This window comes from Fundulus heteroclitus, chromosome 7, assembly GCF_011125445.2.
Source record: "Fundulus heteroclitus isolate FHET01 chromosome 7, MU-UCD_Fhet_4.1, whole genome shotgun sequence".
Taxonomy (NCBI): Eukaryota; Metazoa; Chordata; class Actinopteri; order Cyprinodontiformes; family Fundulidae; genus Fundulus; species Fundulus heteroclitus.
In genome coordinates, this window is record NC_046367.1 from 22,432,510 (window position 1) to 22,459,849 (window position 27,340).

Genomic DNA, 27,340 nt, shown 5'->3' on the forward strand with positions numbered 1-27,340 from the left:
GACAATGTTTGTCACATTTAAAATCAATTATTTTATCACAAAAGAAAATAAAAATACATTTGTGATGTGGAAATAAATGTGCAGTTTTCCAGCTGTACATTAATGGCAAATAGAAAGAACTCTGTATGCAGGATTGAAAGATATAAATGATCTGGTCTTAACCAGATCCTAAAACTATCCAAATCCGCCTGAAAAGTGTGCAAAACTACGCATTACATGTTCCACCGTGTCATGATTTATTAAACAAAGAAGCCAAAATGTGAAGTCTGCAGAAAAACCACACACAACCTAAAAAACCTTAGATACCAACAACATAAAACCCATAAAATGTAAAGGGCCTTTACTTTTTCCTTTTAACCATGACCATACCTTCAATGAATCCAAACTGAATGAGCAGAAAAATAAAACGTATAAGAGACGGAAACAGGCAAGACTTGGGAGAACGAGAACATTGGGTGGGGGTTGCATTCCTGAGCAATGTTTTGCCTCAGCTTATGTCCAACACTGTTCATCTTGATCCAAGAACTCCTCAGAATCTGGGTCGGATCCTGGAGAGGTGCCTCGGCTCCACCCCTCTGCAAAACTTCCCGTTATTCCCAGTCCATGACATTAACCCCACCCCCCCACCCCACACCTCCACCCCTTCAGCTTTAAACGATCCAAAGCCCTGAAGCTTTATGAGACATGTGCTCATGCTAACAGAGGACAAGACGTGTTAGGGGTTAAACTAAGCCACTCAAAAAAGACATTAAGACCTCCCTCTCACTTCTCTTTAAGCAAGATTTACCAAAAGAGAAGTAGAGCACAGCCAAAGTAAATAAATAAATAAATAAATACTTTGCACTCTCTGAACTACATTCCAGTTTTCTCCTTTAAGGAATTTATGCAAGCTTGTGGCCTAATCCATCACACATGGGAGAAACATGACAGGACTATCATCCGCTCTAGTTTTCAGTCATTACAGAGAGACGTGGCTCAATAATTTACATTCCTACTCTCCCAAACGCTTGGGAACTGAATCTAATGAACAGCGTCTTCGCTCGGCTCATCTTCTGTATCAGGGACCCACTTGAGAACCGCCGTACAGTAAAAGTCTTCAATCAAACCTCAAAAATGACAGAACCCTTCGACATGCTTTCTGTGAGCTCAAACTCCCGCTGAGCTTTTTTATGGATTAAACGACACCTGACTGGCAGAAAAAAACTGGATCCGTCCTTGGAATAATGAGGTCAAAGACGTGAGGACGTTGCATTATCTCAGCAGGCGATCCTAGCCTTGCTCTCTTGGTGGGCGCCAGGTTTGAGCCGAAACCAGCAGAAACAATAGCGCTTCGGGTAACGAGCGATTTACACCCCCCTTCAGTCTTTTCGTGTCTTTCTTCAGTGTGTGAAAGGAATGCAGCAACGAAACGGGATGATGTCACCCCCGGTCTGGAGCCTGTTATTTTACACCCACCCAGGACCCGGTCCTTTTTTGGAGCCCCAAACGTGGTGACTAAACCTCCAAAGAAAAGGCCAGAGAAACTGAAACGCGGCATGAGAAAAGAGCCATAACACGATAAATGTGGAAACAAAGGCAAAGAGAGAGACAAAAGAAAGCAGGGGATAAGTCACAATCTGGGGCTGAGCCTCATCTGCAAGCAGTTAAAATGTCACCAGAGGACATAAAAAAGAGCCCTACCCCCGTCCCTGTTTACCCTCTTGCTCCTCAGCTGTCCCTTTTTTTTCTGCATCTCCTGTCTTTAAGCCAACAAACCTACATCTCTCTCTCTCTTTGTCCCCAACTTTCTCAGCACCCCTTCTGATACTTTCTAACTTCTGCTGTCTTTACTTCCCCTCCAACTTCAACTGACTCTTTTTTGCCATAAAGAAGGTGAAGTGAGGGTGATGGGGAGGGAGGGCTGCGGCTCAGACTGCAACCAGAGGAATGAAAATGTCTGCCCTCCTCTCTGAGGCCAGCGTGAGGGGCTAATGGCTAAAATATGTTTTCAATGGGAAATGCCCCTGTTTACAGACTGCGGGGTGGATTAAACAGTTGTTGGCCTGTAAGAGTGCGCCATACCACACATTAATCCTCTGCAATGTCAACACAATGCTTGTTGGGCAATTTCCAAAGTCCAGTTTTTGTAAGCTTTAACTTTAAATACAGAACTACACCCAATCCCAAAAACGTTGGCAGCTATTAGAAGAACTTTTAAAACAAAGAACACATGATTACAGAAATGTTCTAATCTGACGTTGGGACGTCTGGTCACCCTAGCTTTGCTGCACCACATTCAGCCTTTTTCTTATCTGTTATCTCAGGCTCTCTCACAAACTGAATTAAAAATATGTCCTGATGTGTCACAAGTCGGTTGTGCAATTGAATTTATTGTTTAATTTCATTGTCTAAGTGATCCCAAAAATCTGATTAATCATAATAAATACATATTTTTTGTATGACTAATTCAAACATATGCTCCTTTTTTGTAACATCTTCAGTCTGATGCACACTTCCAGCCTTTTCAGCTAAACCAATGCCCTTAGGGTCATGTTTAGAAAGGTCAGCCATGAAGACACGTGTTGCACAGAGAAACGTTTATAAGAGGTCGAGCCAGAAAAGTCTGAACTATGGGGTCTACAAACTCACTACAGACTCTGCTGGGAAACCAAAGCTGAGCTAAAAAGCTTCTAAACTGTATAATTATCTAATCACGCTTTGATGCTACAGTCATTGTTGGTGGATTACAGTTCCGGATACGTTAAATCCCATAATTGTAGTCTTATACAGGTGGGGTGCAAAAAGCAGTATTTGGTTATGCACCATATGCTATGCCATTATGACCACTTATAAATAGCATGACACTTCTGACCCTGCATTAACATTATGCTCTGCTAGAACAACGTATATCTTTCCATTCACTAGATCTACATTTCTGTATATTAATCGCACCCATCACAATCAAAGCAGCCCCTCTGGAGCAAGACAGTCCGAATTGTTCAGGCGTGGCTCAAAATACACAACCAAGAGCCTTAGGGGATCAGCTGGCTCTCCAAACTCTCCAGACACCAATTTGATGGGGTCTCGAGCATCTGTGGGAGGTAAACCTAATCCCCCAATCAACATGCCCCAAAGCATCTGTTCAGAATGTGGCTGTAGCCACACAACCGATCAGTGCTCCTTTGTTTAACTAAGACAGGCAGAAGGGGTGGCGGGGTGGGGGTCGTCTACGTTCTCTGTACACAGAAATTAAAGTAATTAAAATGCCTGACATTTTAGTGTAAAAAGCAAAACACTTGGAGTCAGCATTGTTGGCAGATAACACACAGTGTGCAAGCCTGAGCAAATGAGAAATTAACACCTCCCTGCAGCTCGTCGGTGTTGTACGTGAGAACAGCGGGGACTATTGCTTGCATCATCATTAGAAGGTAGATAGTTTGCATAAAAAGCGTTGAATTTTTCAGATTTTACAGCCATTTTGAAAAACTGCATAAACAAACACACACGCACACAAATACACAGTATATACCCATACCTGGGTGGTAGGTGGCAGAAACTTTAACGTTAATATTACATCAAAATAAAAAATATAATAATAAAAAAAAGCAAGAACATCTTTAGCATGGTGACAGGTTCTCCCAAAACAAATCGAGCTTGGGCCTTTTGTGGACAGAGTTATTCACTTCCTTTGATCGTGAAGTTGTCAGCACACGTTTAAAGTTTAATAGAGGCAGCATCAGGACAGAGCGAGAGGGAGGAAAGACATGCTCCCGTCCTTTTGTGCATTTCAAGGTAGAACACAATCGAGGCCACGTGTGTAATGCACCAAAGGTAGGACCTGATAATTCAGCCGAAACGCAAAAGAGTGGTTTAAAAGATTTATTAAAGCAACAGGTGTAGGGATGCTGGAAACCAGCTGGCACGCACCCAGGAACCACTGAAAGGAAAGAGGACAGGTTAGTGGCTGTTCAACACACGGTGGTTTGTGTGCACACTGAAATGAAGCCACTAACCTTTCTCGTATCCGGGGTGTGGCAAAGAATCCAAGCAGTGGGTTCAGGCGGCTTGCTGGTTGACCACTTAAGAGCTCGTTCTTTGGGATGGTGACAGCTAGAGAGCTGAGAAACAGCGCTTGGGAAATCCAGGCAGGAGGCCGGCGTCGTACACAGATAAACAGAGGCAGGCGGAGGTTCCAGAGGGTAAGGCTGTGACATTACAACGTGCTCAGGCTAACCGAATGGAGCTTTTAAGTAAAAGGTTCCTGTTGCAAAATATCCGTGTTAATGTGGATAATCGCAAAGTGTAAGACAAAACAGACGCAAACATTAGAAACCGCTTTTGGTAACACTTTATTTGAAGGGGTGTGCATAAGACTGACATTACACTATCATAAATAACTGTTATAAAGTACATCTAAATAACATTTTAAAGTTTTATAATTAGACCTGACATATACATGATAGGTTATTGTTTCTTGGTTAATGTCAAGTTTTCATGACAAAGACATTTTAAACAACGTGAACTTTGCATTAAAAATGTCACAACCTACTGAATGACACTTAATGACAACAGTCATAAACATTCATAAAGACACCTTCATGTTTATGATTGTGTTAGTCTTATGCACAGCCCTTCAAATAAAGGGTTAAACCCCATTAAAATTGATTTCCAACATGAAACACATTTAAACGTTACAACAACAAACTTCAATGCATCTTGTTGAAGTGTGAGGAATTTTAACACTGCACACACCGTCCCAGCGGTGATCATGGTAGTGGCAGCATCGTGTTGTGATGATACTTCCCCTTCAGCGGGGACAGAATAGCTCGTCAGAGATGAAGGACGATGGACGGAGCTAAATAAAGAGCGATCAAGGAAGAAAGCCTGTTTGAGGCTGATGAAGACTAGAGTAGTGCAGCGTCCTAAAGGGACATGAGCATAGCCTACCTATACACAGCCAAAAACTATTTTTCTTTTCATTTTTTTAAACACAGAACATGCCTACACGGTCAAAATGATGTCAGTTATTTTCATAAATGTCGGTATCGGTAAATTTTTGGTTTATCATCCCAGCCCAGCTTGTTCTTTTTTCTTATGTTTCCATTGCTGTTAATTGTGTGTATCTCCGTCTGCGACTCTGCCTTTGTCACATGTGATTTTCCCTATTATGGAACAATGAAGGAATCTTCTTTTAAGCTTTTTATTCGTAAAAATGTGAAAGCCATAAATACTCCTACTCTACTTCACTATTCGACACTACTTTGGGCTGATCTATCATGTAGAAATCCCAGTAAAGCCCAGTGGCATTTGTGGTTACGACATAAAATGTGTAAATTCAAGGGATCTGGGCACTTTTGCTGAATGCATCATCGCCTACCTACTGAAAATGGCTGCTAAAAGGTCGGGAACACCATGACAGAGTGGAAAGTAATTATTTGGTTATGGACATTTAATTTCCTTTTTCTCCATCTCTGTTTTTGATGTGTTCATTTTAGCTGAGTTTCTTTATACTAAGCATATACACACCATACTGAAAGTGTTTAAGTGACTAACTTTGAACTTTGTTTCTAACCCTCCACTTACCTTTACTCCATCTTTTATACCCATTCAGACACTTTAGTGATCTGTCATTTGTCTGAATATGTATATACATGTGCATGGGATAATTTCTGAGAGAAGCTCCTGTGAGTGCGTAATGATAAGACACCGGTACAGCTGGTAAGCTAAATAAGGACTCCTTTGAAGTCAAGCCAAGAATGAGGAGAACACAGACTCCAGGGACACGACACAAAGCACCAACCCACCGTTTTTTCCTCCTCACGCAGCCAAATCTTACCTCACTCCCATTCTCCCCCTGTGATAATTGCCTGACAGCGGCTCCGTCTCCTCTCTGTTTAACATCATGCTATCTCACCGGCCACCCAACACAATTCCTGCTCGGGATCCATGACGGACTGTTGAGCTCCAGTAATTAGAGCAGGCTGTTACAGAGAGAGGACAGAGCGTCCTTCTAATGCTCATGTTCTGTCCACCTAGGCAGATGTATATTTTTAGCCCACCTTGAGTGGGAAAGAACAACCATCAACATGTAAGCGTTGTTGGGTGCCCGCACCATAGGCCACAACCTATGGTGAGAACCTCTAAAACAGCCAGCTTCTATTCTTCGTCGTCCTTGATGAAGGAAAAGGAGAGTGGAGCCTGTGTGCTTTCCTCATTGGGCGTACTTCCTGCTGAAATCTGTTTTCTTTCCCCCTCTCTAAAGCACTGATAACAAAATTAACCACTGTGTCATTCCACCCCAGTTTCCTTCCACCCTACAGAGACACGCTGCATGCCATAAAAACAGCAATCCTAACGTTTCTCTCCCTCTATTTATGCGGCAGTATGTGTGCACGCATGTCCCCTGGGGCTGCAAACTCTTATGACTTCTCCCTTCTCCTGCATCCGACCTCCTTTACATATCAGACTCCCGGTGTGCTTTAGTGAAACATCAACATTTTATCCATGAGATGCATATCTCTCTGCCAGCCTGCAGACAAACACACACACACTCGCACACACACACACACACACACACACACACACACACACACACACACACACACACAGAGCTTTGCATGAGGCCCGACCCTGGCCACCCAGCCACGCTGCATTTCTGAGCAGCTTATCTTCAAACGCAGCAATTTCTCACCTCCAGAAGCAAACAGCCATTCTCCTTGATAATAAATGACGAGCTCGTGTCCTCGGTTGCATAGCCTATGCTCATGCCGATAAATAAAAACATCAGTCAATGCAAAGAAAATTGTATTTTCATCCATTATTCAACACTCTTTTTTTCCCCTACTTTCTAGAAATGTAACACCTATTGTCGTCATCTGAAAACAGCCACAGCACACACCCGCTCCCATTACGCTCCTTGCTCTGAGGGGACTTTGCTCCAACTTGCTGACCTCCTTCGGACGGAACGCCGGTATGTCAGTCCGGGCTATTCCCACGGCAGTCAACAGGCCATATATTATCAAGGTAATTGCCTCTGCAGAATGGATGCCTTTCTAATGCCTCCTCATTTGCTGCATTCAGTACTGCCTGCTGCGTGCTCCGTCTCCTCCATGCCGTTCCTCACAGGACACAAGCATGAATTCGATAAAGGCGGACACGGAGGAGCATTTAGCAGCCAGCAGACGGGAGACGGGAGATAGAAGAAGCAGCGGAAGGTCAGGAGGGAGGGCAACCGCGCCAGACTGTGAGCGATCCCGTTGCGGCATGTAGTCAATAGTTGAGATTCGCGTTAATCTATAAAAATAGACTGGAACAACTAGTGTTTAGCTGCGAGTGGCTGAAATGTCGAGACTCTAATTAGCCAAAATGTTCAGCGATTATTCCTCCTGCTTGTGGTTGTGCATGTCAACAAAACAGTCAGCACAAAGCCAGGTGTTCAAACAGCTGTGTGCTACGAGGGTATCGCCCCCCCGAGTGCCAACTGGTGGGTGGGATTTGGACTTCTTCAAGGAATGTGTTGGAAAATACAGTAACTCGATTTCTTGTTAAGCATTTTGTAAGAAGACCCACAGTGATAGCATCCTAATATAATGAAAGTAACAACAAAATGATCAGAAAACATGATCGTTTATCTAATAGATGGCTAAAGCTACTACTTTTCATGGGAAGCTAGAACTAAGCTACAAAGAAACCAACCAAGCTAAAGGTTTTGGCTGTAGGGATCCTGGCAGCACCTGACTGTGATGAAGTGTAAACTATTAATATGGGCCCAGAATGTGTACGGATGTTTTCATCATTTAAAGCACTTTGAATTGTCTCATTGCAGAAATGTGCTATACCAATAAGCTTTCCTCTCCAGAACAAAAAAGTTGGTTGCTTTAAGTTTGACAACCTGTTGTATCTTGCGAGAAAGGAAATTGAGTTGCCCTATTGTGGTACCTCATCAACAAATATATATGGAAAAAATTGTTTTGAAGAAGTTTCAACAAGGGCTGCACAATATGACGAGAACATGTGGTATTCAATAATGTTAGTGAATTTCCTGACTGCAACAGGACGTTTGGATCGCCACTAACTGCCCCATTGAAAATTCACTTGAGGAGTCATTCAGGAATTGTGGAGCATTTTTAAGATCCCACATAGAGGTTTCCTCCAGTTCAGGCAATTCATCTTCAGAATATTTGTCTCATTTTCCCAGCAACTCACTAAGTCTTAATCTTTAATACCTTTGTGTGTAAACAGACTGTGAGCAGGATTCCAACACATTTTTTTTTCATGTCAGCAATCGAGATTTCCATTTTGCCTCCCAGAGTTCTCAATATATTATGAGATTTTTTTTTTTTTTTAACAGAAGCAGCAAAAAAAACTTCACGGACGGACGGACGGAACTCGATTCCAATGCTGACCTCAGCATTTGGGCCATATACACCTCTTCAAACAAATGTTTAGGTTTTATTTGTTCAAGTTTGCATTATAACACTTAAACATGTTTTTATTACTTTCTTATCGTAGTCCCACTTCCCGCCGCTGATGCTGCAATTATTATTTCATCTTTAGACTCTACCAAAGAGAGGAAGTTTTCATTTCACCAGCTTTCCAAGCCAATAGATTCAGCTGAAAAAAAAATATTTTTTCTACGTTTCATCCAAGAAAACACATATTTTAAAAATCAACAAACTACACCTATAAAAGTCACCTAGTTGGTCAGAGGGCTTAAACGCTTTTCCTTTCATTATAAAAAAGACAGATGTGGCTGTATGAAAACATTTGGGGTAGCTAAATGGACAAACAGCAAAGGCTTTAAAACAAATGCACACCACCCATCACTGTAATTAAGCTAACACTGTTTTAAAACTACAGTTGCCAAGCTAACAATATGACTGTTAAGCAGCTGACTGCGGGCTAAGGATGGGCAAGTATCTTAACATGTAATGTTGTTGTGAAAAAAAAGATTATGATAAGAATTAGTAATCCAATACTAACAATAATGTAGTCTAATTGATTATGTTTGCAAACCCAGAACAATGTTTTATTGATTGTGATTGCTACTTTTACTGCTTGAACTATCCTTCCACCTTAAATACATGAGATCCTCAATGACTCAAAATATGATAGAATGCAATCATTGTGTAATGCTAGAAGGACAACTTCACTCCTATATCAATGTTATAGGGAAAATTTGATAATCTATCATACAATGATAGATTTATACCCACGGAAATTGACACAGCTTTAAACCCTTTGTTATCATCGCTTTTATCCTCATTACAATAAATACAGCAAACATTTTTATCAAAATGTAAGTCATTAAAATCGATCCATAAAGAGCAGAACAACAAATGTGGATGTTACTCTGTGGAAAATTCCTGTTTACTTAAAAACTACCATCAAATCAGCGTGGTGTGTTCCATTTTTAAAAATATTAAAATCGACATAACAATAAATAAATGTTAGGTATAACATTATTCTAACTTGTATTCATTTTGCGGCAACAGAAATAACTGTTTTTTTTTTCCTGTTTAGAACAAAAGCAATTAAAAAATACGCAAACACAAAATACACATATTTGTAATTGCTTTTGTTCTAAATAGAAAAAAAAAACACCTGGAAACTGTGATTTTTGCACTTATTATCTTGCTGCGTGGCTCTCATCCCGACCTTTGCCTCGCTGGAACTTTACCCATCCAGTTCAGGCTGCTTCCCCCTCTGTGTAATAATTACTCAGATGTTCTGCTTAGCGCTGCAGTGTGGTACCCAGAAGGTGAGTTTTTTTTTCTTTTGGCTCATGAGCATGATGCTGTGTGACCCACCAGCACAGTGCCAGTGTGCCATCAGAACAGCTGGCAGCTGGTTTTCACAGCAAAACATCCTACAATATTGATAAAGAGGATCAAAAATCCCCCTAAAAAGCAGCCCACCCATCTATCAGTTTATAGAGCTGCCTGCCACTCCTGAGTCACTTTTTTTTGTTTCATGGGAGCTTTTCCAGAGCTGTTTACAGGACAGCTGACCATAGGAGGAGCCTGGCTCAGAGCCAAAACAAGAAAGATTTTTTTTTTCCTTCCAGTTTCACAATTATCAGAATGCCTCTAATGAAAGGCAGCGCCAGTAATTGAATCAAACCATTAGAGTGCAGACTGGACACAGTTGTGGCTTTATTGCCACTGCTGTAAAGTAAATAAACAACCAAATGGCCACAGGCTCATTTTCACCTAGCGCATTAGTGTTATTTGGACAAATTCTGACTTCTTCCAGATGTGCGCAGGCAGCGCTGTGAACAAAAGCCCCTGCCGTGCGTCTTTACTTGAGGGGCCGTTCCAAAAGTGGGGGAAATGCCAATGTAAGAGCGTCGTTTCACAAAGGCAACACCAAGAAAAAGTTAAAATCTTGAAACTTACCTCGGCTTTACACATGGCCACGGCCAGCAGGAGGAGGACAGCGACGCTTCTCAACATCTGGAAGCAAAAGAGAGAAAAAGTGAGGTTGGGTTTGGTGGAGGAGAGAAACGGCACAAAGAAACGCGTCTTTCCGTTTGTCAGAGCGAAAACTTGAGGGGAAATATTGGCTTGCGCACCGTTTCGGTCAAACAGGAAAAGCGGCTCCGCTCAGCAAGGAAGAAAAGTGGGGCTGGTGGGGATAATTTATCCGGATGGAGTCGGGCTGGAGATCCGCAGTTCGAAGAAATTCGAGGAGAGCCGAGGAATTCCTGCCAGTCCGCCCGTCTCCTCCTCCTCCTCTCTCACTCACCGCTGCGGCCAATGAGAAGGCCCGGAGCCCAGAGAGAAAACTAAGGAGGGGGAGCCAACAGACGCGCAGAAAGTGGCTGCATGCTGGAGACTGGATGGGTATTGTTCTCTGACTTTGGTTGGCCCCATACATTAAGATGTGCATTATTTCTGGTGTAAGACTTCAACATGGATCGTTAAAGACAGAAAACTCTGCTCAGCGCGGCACGAAATGCCAAGAACCAACATTAAATGGGCAGCAAAAATAAAGAAATAACAAATAACGATAATAAAAAAACACAACTCATTGGTAAAAAAAAAGAAAAGAAAGAAAGAAGATTGAAGAATCAAAAGTTTGTTGGACCGTGCGCAGACATTTTTAGGGCAGGTGCGCAAGTCTAAAATAAAAAAGGGGCAACCCTTGGCAAAATTGTTCTTTAAAAAAACTCAGTAGGATATTATTAACTTATGCTTAATTATGTTTTAATCCAATCCAATCCACTTTATTTATATAGCACATTTAAAAACAGAAAAAGTTTCCAATGGGCTGTGCGTAACAAAAAATAATAAAAATGTAATCGAATTAAATAAAATAAATAAACTAAAAGGATACAGAGGACCACACAAATACGCGGTGTTAAAAGGCAAAGAGTAAAAGTGGGTCTTAAGACGAGACTTAAAACACTCCACCGTAGAGGCAGTCCATACATGGAGGGGCAAAGTATTCCAAAGTCTGAAAAGGCTCTGTCCCCTCTGGTTTTAAGCCTCTGGTTTTTACACAATCGATACACAATCAATACACATAATCAAATAGGTTATCAAACTTATGAAACTGAATGAATAAAGGCAAAAAAGGCAGAACAAGGCAATATTATGTATGCATGCTTTTTAAAAACCAAACAATACAAATATCAAAAATATTGTTACTTAAAAAGTTATCAAAACTCTGAATAAATGAAATTGTCAGTTTTCTCAGTCATTTGTTGTTGTGTTTTGGGCTTGCTGGCTGTTGATTCCCTCTGCTCCACTACACTCAGTTAAGTAGTGGAGCAGCTTCACCTGTGCTGAGCTTAATCACCTGTGTGGTTTTCACCTGCAACTCGGCCTTTATATACCTGCCATCCACAGCCAGTCTCTGCCAGATTATCTGCAAGCTTTGAGTGGGTAGCTGTCCAGGGTTCTTATCTGCATTGCTTGTTTTTCCCCCTGTTTTCTCTTTGGAATCTCCTGTCTCACCTTGCCATTGCACCTCATCGGCTCTCTGGACACAACCTGGACTGTTTTTTGGTTGATCCCTGCCTAGTGCCTTGGACCATTCTTCCTCTTGCTGCTGGCTTTTTGTGCCATGTCTCCTATCGTGTGACTGACCTGTTTTCTGCCTCCAGCCCAGTCGGCCTGTCGTCGCCCGCTGTGAGCAGACTGCCGTCAACTCAGTCTATTTCCTGCTCACCCTGGACTCTGCCTACACTTCGTTTTTTTAATTTGTTTTAATTTGTTCAATAGATCTATTAAGCGCAACACCATGTCCGGATAAATTGTCGGGTTTTCGTTTCCAGAGCATTACAGAAATAAAACATCCAATACAGACTATAGGATATAACTATTTATAATGAAGACGAGGCCCTCCATCGAAGGGACTAGGATTGTTCAGGTAGGATTACATTAATAATGTAGCATTACCAATATCAATTTACCTCACCAGACTGTCATGTAGCTCAACCTAAAACCTACCTGCCATTTCACATCAGAAACCCACTTTGGGCAGTTCATGTTAACAATGGGTCTCTTATGCCAATAAATCAAATAGACAGCACAATAACATTTTACTATTTATTAATTCTTTGTATGCTTCTCTATATCATAGAGACAGCAAGAGTTTGGGAGTTTGTCCTGTAACGGGCAGGTTGCTGGTTTGATCCCCCACTCCGACTGTTGTGTCTTTGGGCAAGACACTTCACCCGAATTGTCTCCTGGCGGTGGTCAGAGGGTCCGGTGGCACCAGTGTCTCGCTTCTGTCAGTCTGCCCCAGTGCAGCTGTGGATACTAACATAGCTCACCACTGTCAGAGTGTGAAAGTGTGAATGACTGACTGTAGCGTAAAGTGCTTTGATACAGTGCTATACACATACAAGTCATTTACCATAGAGCAGGGGTCTTGAATTAAAATTGCAAAAGGTCTGCATGGGTGCCGTTACTCCCAACGGAAGTCTGAGCATTACAGCAAAAACACTAAATTGTGGCTTTATTATATAAAAAAAACAGTATCATAAAATCTTTAAAAATGTTTTTCATTCATTTTGTTTTACATTTTTAATGCAGAAAAGTAGCCAAGTTCACATTATTTGCACCATCATAACTTTCAAAAATTTCACAAACTTTCCTTAATGCAGATTTAAGAAAACACATTTGTTTGTAAAAACATCCAGGTAGTCTCCAATCTTTGGGCATCTGTCAAGCTTTACTCTGCAAACCGAGAAAGTGTCATCCACTTTTATAGCTGTCCTTGCATCGCCTGCTCAAAAACCACCTGTGGAAAGCAGTAGTAAACAAAAGGTTTTATGAGCTTCTTTGTGGTTTTGAAGGAAATCTCCTGCATCTGCCGTCAGCTAATTTTTAGGCCGCCGTCCCATCTCATGTTTAACTGTATGGAAAAAAGTAAGTGCTTTTAGCGGGTGAGACACCCAGACCCACCCCTTTCTTTTTCTTTTACCGTAGGAAAAATTGGGCCAACAGCAATGTGTTGTGGTTAGATTGTGGATTGCACAAACACTGTCATTACCTGTGTCTCTGATGCTGCGGCTCAGAGAAATTTGACCTGCAACTCAGTACCGCACTGTAAGACATTTTCATAATGACATAATAAACATATTTATAACGCCAGGCTCAGATTTTGGTATAGGCAATAGGGCTCACTGCCCTGGGGTGCATGGCCTTCGGGCCACTGGGATCCTATGGGAAAAATCTGTTATCAACACCCGACACATTTTCTGTAGCTTATTTTGCATGTCCATTCAATGTGGAATAGTGCATTGTGCAGAGCAGAAGCACATATTCTAAATTAAAGGGCAACTGACAGTTTTTAATGCAAGGAAAGGTTAATTGTATTGCACATTTTAGTGACAGGACAATTCAAAGTGCTGTCCATGAACAAAAAATAAGAAAAGAAAACATTACGGAGGAAAGCACGTTGCAGTTGAATAGTAACAGGAGGAGAAGATAGTTTGGACTACAAACTTAATCTAAAGTTGTAGTGAACTACAACAGTTTAACCTGAACATCAACATTCAAATACAACTCCAAACCAATAGGTTTTTAACCTTCACTTAAAGGGACTCAGAGTTTCAGCACTTTTACTTTCTTCTGGGAGTTTGTTCCAGATTTGTGGAGCATAACAACTAAATGCTGCTTCTCTGTCTTTGGTTCTGGTTCTGGGTATGCAGAGTAGGTTTAAGCCAGAATACCTGAGTGGTCTGGAGGGTTGATTCACTCATAACAAGTCTGTGTTTTATTTAGGAGCTAAGCCATTCAGTGGTTTATAGACTAAAATAAATATTTTATTCTCTGAGATACAGGGACCCAGTGTAAGGACTTTAGAACTGGGGTGCTGTGCTCTAGTTTCTTAGTCTTAGTGAGGACGCAGGTATGATCGACTTTTTTGGCAGACCTGTGAAGACACCCTTGCAGTAATCAATTTGACTAAAGATAAAAGCATGGACTTTTTTTTTTTTTTTTTTAGATCCAGCTGAGACATTAGTTTTAATCCTGGAAATGTTCTGTAGGTGATAGAAAGCTGACTATTTAATTGTCTTTAGATGCCTTTGAAGGTTCGGATCTGAGTCCATCACTACACCCAAATTAGCAGAAGAAGCCAAAGCAGCTTCTGGACTCTGGACTGCATTAGAGTTCAAAGTCTATAATATATTTTTTATGTGAGTGGAGTGGGTCTAAGTTTGAGTCTGATGGTGTCAGGAGTGAAGGTAGAGGAACAGAAGGATTTGTCCCAGGGAACCATTTTAGCAAGAACAGCCATGACACAGCCCTATAACTGTTTCATAGTAAAAAAAAAAAAAAAACTAATTTCAGTTTATTTCAATTTTCATTTATGTGATGGATAGCACATAGCAGTACATAAGTGTGAAACAGAAAATATATATTTTATTGACAAATAAATAAATGAAATTCTGCATTCGTATTCAGATGCCTTTACTCCAACACCCTTCAAATCCACTGCAATCAGGCTATAGAGTTGATCTGTGTGTCACGTAATCTCAGTATGGATGCAGCTGTTCTGTGAAGGTCTCAGAGGTTTGTTCGATAATCTCCTGTAAGGGAACCACAGAAATGTGTGGCATATTGGGGTGCATAACAACAAGCAGACGCTATCATGCGCACCTGTTATTTGGGATGCATGCCAAAAGAACAAACAAAAAAACTTTCCTGTCATGCTATGTTAAATGCTATGTGTGGAGCTGCTAAAAACTATTAGGACTTTCAGTGGAACCACATGCATTGGTCAGATGAAGCTAAGATTGTCCTTTTCTGCAACAACCACAAATTATATATATATTTCTAATTAAAGTGTATCTTACTATTCCAGTTTTTTTTTTGTCTGTCACAACTTTCTGATATTGTCGGATATGTTTAAAAGAAAAACAAATACTTCTAGAAACAACACATTGTGCAGTTCAAACGACAATAGGATAATTACAAATACAGAATAAAATCTCATCTACTGTGTCATCATAACAAAGCAGAGCCAACGTTAGGGGACGCTCATGTTCAAAAGGGAAAACCTACAGTGGTCTCTTTCAGTAAACTTTAACCCCATTTTTAGCCTCATTTCCCAGCAGTGCTTTTTTCATATGCTCAACTTAACTTTTGCCTCTTATTTTCTTTGATAAAAAAGGCCCCTTTTGTGGCTGAAGCTCAATTTTTCTACCCTTATGTTAAATACTGGTCGTGTCAAGAGATTCAGATTTCTGGTTTTGGTGTTATAGATGCTTCCTTTTTCTAAATATATCTGTAACATTTCATGTTGCAGTGTTAAAGAAATGCCTCTTCGCTGACGTTTGAGGCAGTACCTTTCCTCTTTGACCAGCATGTTAGGTTTTTCTAACCTTAGAAAATATCTGTAAGAGTGCTTAATAAATAATAAAAAAAGGCATGCTTTCAGCATTTTAGGGTTACATACCACCACTGGTGTCCACGCTCCAAGATGAGTAATTAGAATAATTAGGAAGGACGTCCATGGCACCGAACACAGCAACACTCTGAATTTTGAATAAAAATAAGACGATAAATTATTTCATGAACCGCACGCCATCAATTATAGCATGACCTCATCCCCTCTTAGTAAATCTAACTATTCAAATGCTGTTATTCCACAACCCAAGGCCTTGTCCCTTTTGTATGTATAATGTGGTTGCCGGGTGAATAATGATAAACCATTTCCCTTTTGTTATCTGAAGCTAGTTTCAAGCTCAGGCTCTCGTTGCTGTTGATGGATATTCTATTTTTCTCCACATTGTCTATTCAATCTCTGGCCTTTGTTTGCGGCTCTGCTGTTTTTGCCGTACAGGAAGCTCTGTTCAATTCAGTTCTGAACTAAAGCAGCATTCAGAGACAGAAAGGCTAAATTTAGCACCATGGTAATAAAGATTATGTTGTGAGAATTTTTTGGTGACATAAACCCTGTCTTTAAGATGTTTTTTTTTACATAAAGCAGAGAACTAGATTCCATATCTGAATAGGAGAATATTGATACAAATTCATATCCAATGCAAAACATTAGATGAATAAATAGATGTGAAAAGTCATGGCCTCCTAAAGGCAAGGCAAATTTATTTATATAGCACAATTCAGTACAAGACAATACAAAATGCTTTACATGATTAAGATATAGCAAAATAATAAAATGTAGATAGAAAATAGAATAAAAGCAAGTAGGGATAGAATGTAGAAACAAAAAAGAACATTAAAAACAGTAAAACTGTTTAACTAGAACAGTCAAAGGCAATTTTAAACAAATGTGTTTTTAATCTTGATTTAAAAGAACTCAGGCTTTCCGCACTTTTACAGTTTTCTGGAAGTTTGTTCCAGATAAGCGAAGCATAGGAACTAAATGTTGCTTCTCCGTGTTTGGTTCTGGTTCTAGGTATGCAGAGTAGGCTGGAGCCAGATGACCTGAGTGGTCTGGAGGGTTTATACGCTGATAACAAGTCTGTGATGTATTTAGGTGTTAAGCCATTCAGGGATTTATAGACTAACAGATGTATTTTAAAGTCTATTCTCTGAGATACAGGGAGCCAGTGTAAGGACTTTAGAACTGGGTTTATGTGCTCTACTTTCTTAGTCTTAGTGAGGACGCGGGCAGCAGCGTTCTGGATCAGCTGCAGCTGTCTGATCCACTTTTTAGGAAGACCTGTGAAAACATTGTTGCAGTAATCAATTCTACTAAAAATAAATGCATGGATTAGTTTTTCCAGATCCTGCTGAGACATCAGTCCTTTAATCCTGGAAATGTTCCTCAGGTGATAGAAAGCCGACCTTGTAACTGTCTTTAGATGCTTTTGGAGGTTCAGGTCTGAGTCCATCACTACACCCAGATTTCGGGCCTGATTAGTGGTTTTTAGTTGAAGCGACTGAAGCTGTGTGCTAACTTTTGATCTTTCCTCTATTGGTCCAAATATTATTACTTCCAATCAATACACATCCACGTATTGATTTCTTCTAGGCATTTACTCAGTGCCTGAACTGGTTCATAGTCACCTGTTGACATGGTGATGTAAAGCTGTGTGTCGTCTGCATAGTTATGGTAGCTGATGTTGTTATTTTTTATTATCTGGGCTAGAGGGAGCATGTAGATATTGAAAAGGAGGGGACCCAGAATGGACCCTTGGGGAACCCCACATGTGATTTTTGTAATCTCTGATGTAAAATTACCTACTGACACAAAAAAGTCCCTGTCCTTTAAGTAGTATTTAAAACAAATTGAGAGCTGTACCAGAGAGGTTGACCCAGTTCTCCAGGCGTTCTAACAGAATGGAGTGATCAACAGTATCGAATGCTGCATTGAGGTCATGCCACCCATGCTCAAGCAATACTGATAACTCTCAATGTACATCATTGTGGAGTTAATTTGGACCACCTTTGTTTGCAGACTTTTTCAAATGTAGATATTTTGGCTTGTCTCTAAACATGAATTGTTGAATGACACAGAACCACATTGAGATTTAAGTACAGACTTTGAGTACGCTGTTCCAAATCCTTTGTTTTTTTACCTATTTTGAAGTGGGTTGCTGTTCTTTTTCAGAAATCCTGTCTGTTTTAGTCAGATGTAACTAGACGTACACCTTCCAAATAATTGTACTTTGTTCTCGTCAGTCCACTCCGTATTTTGCCAAAAGATCATTAAGATGGTTTTTTTTAGCTAAATGTGAGACAGACCTTCATGTTTTTGTTGATCACCAGTGGTTTTGGAGCTCTGCCATCTTTGCCCAGTACTTTTCTAATCGTGAACACGGACCTTAACTGAGACAAGAGAGCCCTGCAGTGCTTTAGATGTTCTTTCCGGGTTCTCCTATGATCCCCTAAATGAGTCATTTGTTCACTTTTAGAATAACTTTGGCGGAACAGCTTCTACTGGGATGGTTTTGTGTGTTTTTTTTTTTGTGCACATCATTATTTTTTCTCTTGGGTTCTCTAGAGCCTCAAAGCCTTAGATATGGCTATATGCCTTTTGTTTGCCACCTCGTTGTGAAGTTCTTTAGATTAGAGTGTGGTGCGGTGTTTTTTTTTTTAGATCTTGTAGTCTCACTTGATATTGGGAATTAATTTGTTTTTGTGTGCCTAATGCAACTAATCTAAGCTTTCAAATATTGTGGTTAATTCCACGTAATACATGATTCAATTAGGCAGGGTGATTACATTTTCAGAAAGGGCCAGCTTTGTTTGGATCAATTTATTTTTGCTGTTAATAAATTATTTTTTAAAAAATTGTTATTGGCAACTCTGCATGTAACAGACATTGTTGTAAGGTCATCTTCAGCAACACAGATGTTTTTTTTTACTTTCTAATCTTAGTTGTAGTTTACACATTTGTGGTTTAAAAACTTTAATGACAACTTAGTTACATTTTCTTCATGAACTATTGAAAAAAGTTAGTTTTTCATTCAGTCAAACAAAAGCTGTGTTGCTAAATTTACATCCATGAGAAATAGAAAGTACTTCCCTTTCAAACTCTAACCCTTTTCCTATTTTGTGTGTTACCCAGTTAAGATTGAGCCTCTGGTTTTTTACTTTTTTCTTTTTGAACTTCCTGTCCATGTGACACCTTATCTTTGTGTTAATGAGATTAATTTAGGACCTTAAGCCATCCTTCTTTGCTGTCTTTCAATAAACCATGTCGTACATCATTTGCCCCACTAGCCTTTTGGGTCCATTTGGATGTCCTTAATTTTCCAGTAGCTTTGCACTGTTGCTTAATCTTTCATTTATTAAACAAAGAAATGGTGGAAACTGTCATGTGTAGCGTTTAATACTTCAAGTTAGATTAAGATAATTTTATAACCTGCTAAAAACCAAATTAATTATACATTACAATCATAGGAGTAACAGACGAATTTACTGTTTAACCAAGGCTATAACTGGAAACCTGCTCTTCTTTCTCTGTTCTGGATAGATATTATTATTATTAGCTGACTGCTGTCCACTACAGGTGGGAAACTCATCGTGGTACTTGTATCTGATTTTGTGAAATGTGTCTTGGGATTACGTGTCTGTGCTAAGTTCTGTTTTCTTGGTTTACCTTTCATTGTGTTTTATTTTGTAAGTTAACCCATGTTCCTTTTTACTTCCTGTTTCATTCTCACCACACCAGTTCTCAGTTTCTAATCCGTTTCCACGCAGCTCGATTTACTGTTTGCACCGTGATCTATCTATGTTTTCTGGTGTGTATAGTTTCTGGTTTTCCATCGCCCCTGGTCTTTACATCCATGCTGTATTGTTGTCCCAAGTTGTCATGAATTTGAAAGTCTGAGTATCTGTCTGCCTGCTTTTGTGCCTGCTATTTGTCTCTGTACTTTTTCCCCATGACAACACTGACAAATCCCAAGCATATCAGATCTCGTCTTGTCTTGCGAGGTGTGTGGTTGTATTGTGAACATTTGTCTCGTTTAGCCACACACTTTAATATTTTTACTGAAATTTTATGTGATAGTCTAACACAAAGCAGAGCATGATAGTGCGTCATTATTATGCTTGCACATTTTGTAGTATCGCCATCTGTCGTCATTCCACACTGTTGATTTTCTAATCTATTGTTGATTTTGTTATTGCTTATTTTTATGTCTGTCTGGGTGCTTCCATGTGCCTGTCATTGTGCTGCTGAAACTGATTAATATACCCACAGGGGGACAATGAAAAAATGCATTGCATATCTAAACATTTTCATATAGGCCTAATTTATTTCATATTAGTTATAGAGGATTTATAAAGATGTCATTTATGGTATTTCCCTTCTGTTCTGTCCAGGGGACCCCCTGCCTGTGTTCACCTACATTTTTAAGATATGAATCATCAAAACAGTTTGATAGTTTTGGTTTAATTTACAATCCACTAAGCCTGGGTTCATGAAACATGATACTAGCAAACATGACCGTGAAAAAGCAGAAAATACACCTTTTTAAAATCTATGTTTTTGCACCAGGACATAATAATGATGTTTTGCTCTTAAACATTTATATGTAACCTCAGTGAACATAAGCTCGCAACAGATCCCACACTGTCACAATAAAACTATGATGGGAGCAATGTGAATAAGCAGTGCGTGGGAAACTTAATACATCCTTGCTGCTTCCTAAGGATTTAAGAAGTGAAGAAGCAGACAGGTGCTATTAATCAAAAGCTCTAAAATAACAGATCATCCTCAGTGGGACCGCCGCCTTTCAAAGCAGAAGTTTTTACTGTTCACTGCTTTTGCAGGGTGCATTTTCAGGAAAACATTTCAATGGCTCAGTTTAATTTCAGACTGAGATGAGGTGATGAAACCTGAAGAGAGATCTGCAAAAATTAATCCCTGTAAATTTCAATGAACGGAACAGGGTGTACAAAATCAGAGATTAACGGTCAAACAAAAAAGCACCACTGAGAGTCATTGCTGAGAAAAGCATAATAGAAGAGAGAGAAGCTTGCAAAAGGCCTTAGAGAAGCTACTTGCTGCACACTTAACTCCTTGAACATTACTCAACAGTGAGCAGCAGATAGGTATCCTGGCTCTATTGGAGTCCGATTTTTATTGCTGTAACTTACAATCTTTCTCTTTCAGAAGTCAGTTTATTACTGTTAACTTTCCCAGCACCAAGCTCTGCTTCCACGCCTGTCAGGGTTTGCACAAAAACAGGCTGCGCTCAGCGGAGCTCTCCCACACACTCTTCACACCTGCACACTCTTTTCCTCGCACAGTCAGGAAACGTACAGAACCTGATTGGATGTATGGGAAAAAAAATAAATTATTACCAGAATAATATGAGGTCAAGGAACATTTTAAGGGGAGTGAAGCCCCGGCTAAAATAGACCTAATGACATCCGTGCTCTTTTTCTTGTGATAGAAAGAAATCAAACTCCTACTCATTTAACGACACAAATATGAAGTTACAATCCTTCAGGAATGAACACATAAAGGTGTGAGGCAAATGTTCTCACATGACCTGTGGTTTTCTACAGCTCCTCCAGAGCTAGAGAGTGCCTCTTTGTTGCTTTTCTTAAGTGGACAACCATGTCTTGGCAGGTTTTCAGTTGTGCCATTCTTTCCCTTTTTTAGATGACAGAGCGAATAACGTTCTGTGAGATGTTCTATGTCTGATCTGGACTCAGATTCTTTATTAGGAAACTTTATTTTCTTCTGCTGAAGCAGTTCTATCTCTGATTCTCAATGATGCTAAAAAATAAAATTCCTCTACATGTTCAGCTTTTCTAGCAGAAACCTAAAGATGTTCAGTCAAAAGTGTTACTTAGAACTGCTCATGATTTGACACAACTTGACTAAAAGTCTAATCTTTACGAAGAAAAGTAACCCCATATCATGATGCGGCCACTGCTGTGTTTCACTTTGGGGTTTTATTTCAATATTATTTCAATATTGATGTTTACTGTACTACAATGTATACATATTCCAATGGAAACTAGAATGAGAAACAATATATGAATCCACTTTAATTTCATTTAACAAGGAGTTGGATTTTTTTCTTGTAACTACATATATATGAAGAGGTATCATAATTACATTTTTGGTGAGACATCGGCTCAGAATCCACATTTGATACACAGACAGATCAAAGACATCCATGAAAAAATCGAACAATGAGCATTCATAAAGAAGACCCTAAAAAAAAGCAAAACATTTAAAAAACAACAAAAAAACCCAACTAAAATTTAAGCTGTACATCGAAAGAGAAATACTCATTAGAAGGGGAAAATTACTATGCAATTGTCAATAGATAATAATAATAATAATAATAAACACTCCCTGTGAAAGAAAAAACATTTAGTGATCACAGCTTCTGTTGTCCGGTGAAGTTTTGGTGCGACAAAGTCCGGTTTTGGTCGTCCATAAAACCTGTTTTTTTTTCTCCAGTTCTAGCAGCTCAGCTGTTCTGTACTGGATTAAAGCTTGCAGTGGTGAAAATATGAACAAAAACACAAAGACAAGCATAAATAGCCGAGAGCCTCTGGCGGCTGCAGACACCCACACCAGCATCTTGAAAATACATGTTTCAACAAACAGCATGGCATGGTTGGATTGGTGCAAAAGCTGGGTACTATGACTGTTAAGTTTTCATCAGATTGCCAGTCCCTGAAGATAAAAGTCCAAACAGTTTGTGTGCAGGATCTGTGGGGAGTGCAGTGATATTAGATGGACTGAGTAATGACCGTGTAGAAAATGACTATCAGCTCCTCTGGAAGGTTGTACTTCTTGAGTTGCCACAGGAAGTGCAGTCTCTGCTGGACCCTCTCCCAAATTGGGTCTATGCATGAGAAGCGTCTCAGGTCCTGAGTGAGGAGATGTTTCTAGGAAATGGAAGAGATCCACCGCAGACACAGTTCAGTTGAGAATGGTGAGGGGAGGCAGTGTGGCGGTTGTCCTCCGGAAGTCCTCCATCATCGCCGCTGTGTGGAACAGGTTAAGAAACAGTGAAGCTGCCAGTTCTCTTCCTATCTGTATGCAGATTTATCATCGTCCTTGGTCAGACCAATGACTGTGGCGTCATCTGCAAACTTCAGGAGTTTCATAGATGAGTCCCCCAAGATGTAACCATTCATTTAAAGAGAGAAGAGCCGTGGGGCTTTCCCAGGTTCAACTGCTGCTGCCAGTCAGTCATGAAGACGGTAATTCACTGACCAGTGGAGGCCAGCACTTTGAGCTAATTGAGCTACATGAGTGTATGGTGGAGGATAAGTCTGGGGTGATGGTGTTGACCACTGTCACTGTCCACAAACCACATTCTGGCAACCATGGGTGGACAAGGTGTTGCAAGATGAAGTGCACCGCCGCTCTCCATGAATGCATGTATTTTATTTTTCTGTGCAACGATTGACTGCTTTATCTGAAGATCTTTTTTTTTATTTTTCTTCTGACTGATACGTTTCTTGAAAAGGAACATTTTCATCATTTGAAACTTGACCTGGAGGTTACCTCAACAAGTCAACAAACCTGTTTCTGTAAAGGTGTTTTCACACTGAGCGCGAATGTGTCAGGCCGAGCAACAGATTTACATGATATCCCCATGCACAGGTGCAATACCAGAGCGATGCGACGCAAACAACGCTAAGTGAGGTCACAGAGACAATTCTAGTGATGCAAAACGTGTGATCTTGACTATTAAAGTGAAGCCAGAGTCGTGACAGAGATATGCTGGGAACTTGAAGTACGTTTGTGGTTTATGAAGGCTTTCTTTAGGTCTATTTTATTTCCAGTGTCTTTACTGTTTGCAAGAGGATGATACGACTCCATCTTGGTCTGTAATCTTTTATCTCATAAACAAAAACCTTCAGTGTACATAACCGACCCGGTGGTTCATATAAAGGTATCAGCAAACCATCACCCAGCCTAGGCTGTGATCAGACTTGACACTCATATTGGCATCTCTGGCGCCCACTTGCTTTGTGGGTTTCACATTCTTCATGTGTTTTTTTTTTTCAGACCTAATTAGTTGCATGAAGGATGATTCTCTTGAAGAAATGGTTGTGAAAATAGCAACATGATAATTAATGCAACAGCATCTGTGTCCCCAGCTCCATGTAAGCTGAAACTGACAAATTTTTGTCCCAGCTACAGCAACCTTTTATGACAAATACGGATTAAAAATGCAAATGCTGTTTTCTTTTTCTTCTTTTTTTTTTTTAAACAAGGACAAGAATGGTGGAAGTTTTGTTGTAGATCAGCAGGTACATGCAATCTCACGGCAATGTAGAACTGGCACGGAAAGAAAAAACAAACAAAAACATATTTATTCATGTAGAGAGGACGTATGTCTGTATGAGCAAACTGCATGGAGGTCTGTTCAGAGGTAGAGTAGCTCCTCTTATGTCTCTCTGTGTTCTGCCAGGGGCTTTCCAACAGGCATCTCAAATATTCACAAACATCCATCAGTGCCTGTGAGGGTCAGAGACAAGATGTAACCACTGAGACCCCCCCCAACCCCCACCCCAAGCAAACACACATATTCATGCAATCAGTTTTTTTTTTTTTTTTTTGCTCCTTAAGATTTCTATTATCATTTTTTTCCATAATCTGAGATATGCAGAGCATTTCAGATGGACTTGCATGTTCATCATAACGTTAAGCACATTGGGAATTTAGAGTAAAAGCTGAGGTACATCTGCAGGGTTGTTGAATCGTGCTTTCAGGTGATTGAAACGTAGCTGCTCAGTCTGCACGAACGTGTGAGAAACCATGTGGTTGAGGCTTGAGGCTTGAGGCTTCCTCTGGTAGATTCATGTGTGTAAGAGAGCCCTGCAGAAACAGATAATAAGATCATGGCTCCTTGTTCGCTGTGAAGTATGCATATTTCTCTGCCTGCTGGATATGATAAATGCAAAAATCAAAGACGGAGGAGGAGAGATTATAGATGAAATCAAATCAGCTAAACGCTGCGAGTCATTAGTTGTTGTTTTTTTTTTCCTGCCATAATGGAAACATAAGATGATTTACATTTTTATAAGTAAGAGCCAATGCTCTCTTCTCAGTTTTCTTCCCCCGACATCGTCATCTCCTGAATGCTCTTAGCCAAGACCTCATCCATAAAAATGCATCTGCCAATGTTAGCAATAAACAGAAGAAACGTAAATAAGCGTGGGAGGAGGTCTTTGTTCAAACACACACGTGTATTTCATCAGACATCGGCAGAGAGCTGGGCCAAGTACACACACTTAGGGGCACAAAGTTGAAACAAGTTTTCCGTTTGACAGAGACAAACAACCCACAACTGTTTTGGGTATTTTTCTGCTTGCCATCACCTCTTAATCATCACCTCTTAATCATCATCACAGGATAACAATTACTAATAGTCGGTAAAAGATTAGTCAATGTTATGCTGTCCTCAATAAAGTTTGCTGCAGGGAACTTCATTTCTGCTATACAGTTGCTTAACATTCTTTATTTCAAGCATGTCATCCTCCAAGAAACAGGTCACTTGTTGTGTTTGGCAGGATTTTTTTTTACAAAAATAAACTTATACAGCAAAATGAGAGTAAATAGAAAGTGCACAATAAGTAACCTTTAGGTACAAAATGCAAAAGATAAAATAAAAAATAATAATAATTTTAAACGACTACATATTAAACACACGTCTCATGACACATTGAGAGGACAGCAGGTATCTGCCGAACGGATAAACTTATATCTAAATTATTGAACTTCGCACAGTGTCAAAATGTGTGAATACATCTTAGGTGTAGGCTATAAAAGCTAACAAATGAACTTGGTATTGTAAACTTTAAGACTAGACTTGAAGATATCACTTCAAAGCTGACATATCATGGTTTTAAATGCCTTCCTTTTCACATTTAAATCATTCAGTTGTGGTCTATTTAAAATGAAACTGCAATGCTTTGGTCTGAATCCCTCATTATTGTTGCCCCACAGCCCCTCTTTTGCCCCTGTAATGAGGTGAGTCTGAGAACAACTCCTTAAATGCAAACTAGGCACTTCCTGCCCTGCCCCTCTCCAGGTTGCAGAGTGCTTTACTCCACCCTTTTTCTTTCGTAATTCATTTATCACAGCATTAGATGGTGCAGTAGTGTGAAAATCTTACACACTGGGGCTTTAAATATGGGGGCGGAGGTTAAACTACCAGCAGGGTGAACAAGCACAATATACAGCCAGAGCTACAGTTGAATCGTATGGGTAAATGCAATATTAATTTTGTCTGTAGATGTACAACTTAATGTGTAAACTCTGATGGAACAGTAAGACAGGCACAGAGGATGATATTTTTTAAACTACTTTTTTAAACACTTTAGCTTAAGAAATTCTGTCTTGCAGACTGTTTTAAACATGGGAAAACATTAATGGGCCTGAAACCTACAACAATCTTCTGTTTTAGGAATCCTGAATATACTCTGAAGCAAACAGGTAAATGGGTGGTGACCTTTGTCGTAAGCCCATGCGACATGTGTTAGTTTCCTTTTCCGGTTCTTTCTTTAAGACTTTCTGTGGGCCTCTTTCAGCGTGAAAGTGTGCCTCTGTGGGCAAGAATAAAGGAAATGAGAAATATACTGGGTAAAAGCCACCACTATAAATGAGAGATACTGTTTATAGTATCTATAATTTTTTAACACAAACCATGGTACTAGAGCTTTTTGCTACAATGCAGAGCACAATAATGCCATTACAACATCACAAAAGACATGAAGCTGAATGAGACAGGCTTCTTGACTACAGTCTCCTATTTCAAGAGCCTTAGGCCGAGAACAGATGAGAAAACTAAGGTTTAGTTGGTTGCCAGATGGAAATCATCAATGAACACCACCAACATTGATAAGTAATCCAAAATATTTCATCCACCTTTCATGCATGTAAAGAGATTGAATGGCCTGTTTGAGGTCATGCCACACCATCCCTATAAGATTTAAGTTCAAATTTTGACGAGGCTTTTTTTTTTTTACTTTACAGAGAATGACTTGTTGATGTTATTCAGATGATTGTTTTACTGAATAACCCAAGCTATGTTATCTTAACCCTTATTAACAGAGGACCGGTAGCTGTTGCATCATTAACTTGAAGACATTTTACTTGCTCAGATAAACAATGCAGTTGCTCACCCAGAGATGTCATTACTGTCTGCTGCCATCGCCAAAAGATCCAGGCGGTACTGTGCGAGTTGCTCCTGCTGAGCTTGTAGCCGCTCACCCTGAAGTCGGAGTGCAGTGCGAACCGGGTCTGTGTTGTCTGAGTCCATGTTGTGGCCGGTTCGTACTGTGACAGGAAGCTGGGCAGGCAGGACTCAAACGACAACTCAGACAGTTCTGAAGATTCAGATGTTTAATAAGGGTCCAAAGGTCGGTACACAGGGAGTCAGTCTCACAGGCAGGTGTATCCAAAAACGTCATACCATAGTCCATCTGAAGTATTACCTTTA

General features: G+C 40.1%; 1 protein-coding gene across 1 annotated transcript in view; it reads right to left on the minus strand.

The window, feature by feature from the left end:
* fstl1b (follistatin-like 1b) overlaps positions 1-10,719 on the minus strand; it is a 35,876-nt gene extending 25,157 nt beyond the window's left edge. Inside the window, exons 1-2 of the mRNA XM_021322834.2 lie at positions 10,553-10,719; positions 10,377-10,433 (exon numbers count right to left, since the gene is read on the minus strand). Coding sequence (XP_021178509.2) covers positions 10,377-10,433 — 57 coding nt within the window. The 5' untranslated portion in view covers positions 10,553-10,719. The remainder of the gene's footprint in view (positions 1-10,376; positions 10,434-10,552) is intronic.
* Positions 10,720-27,340: the final 16,621 nt, after the last annotated feature.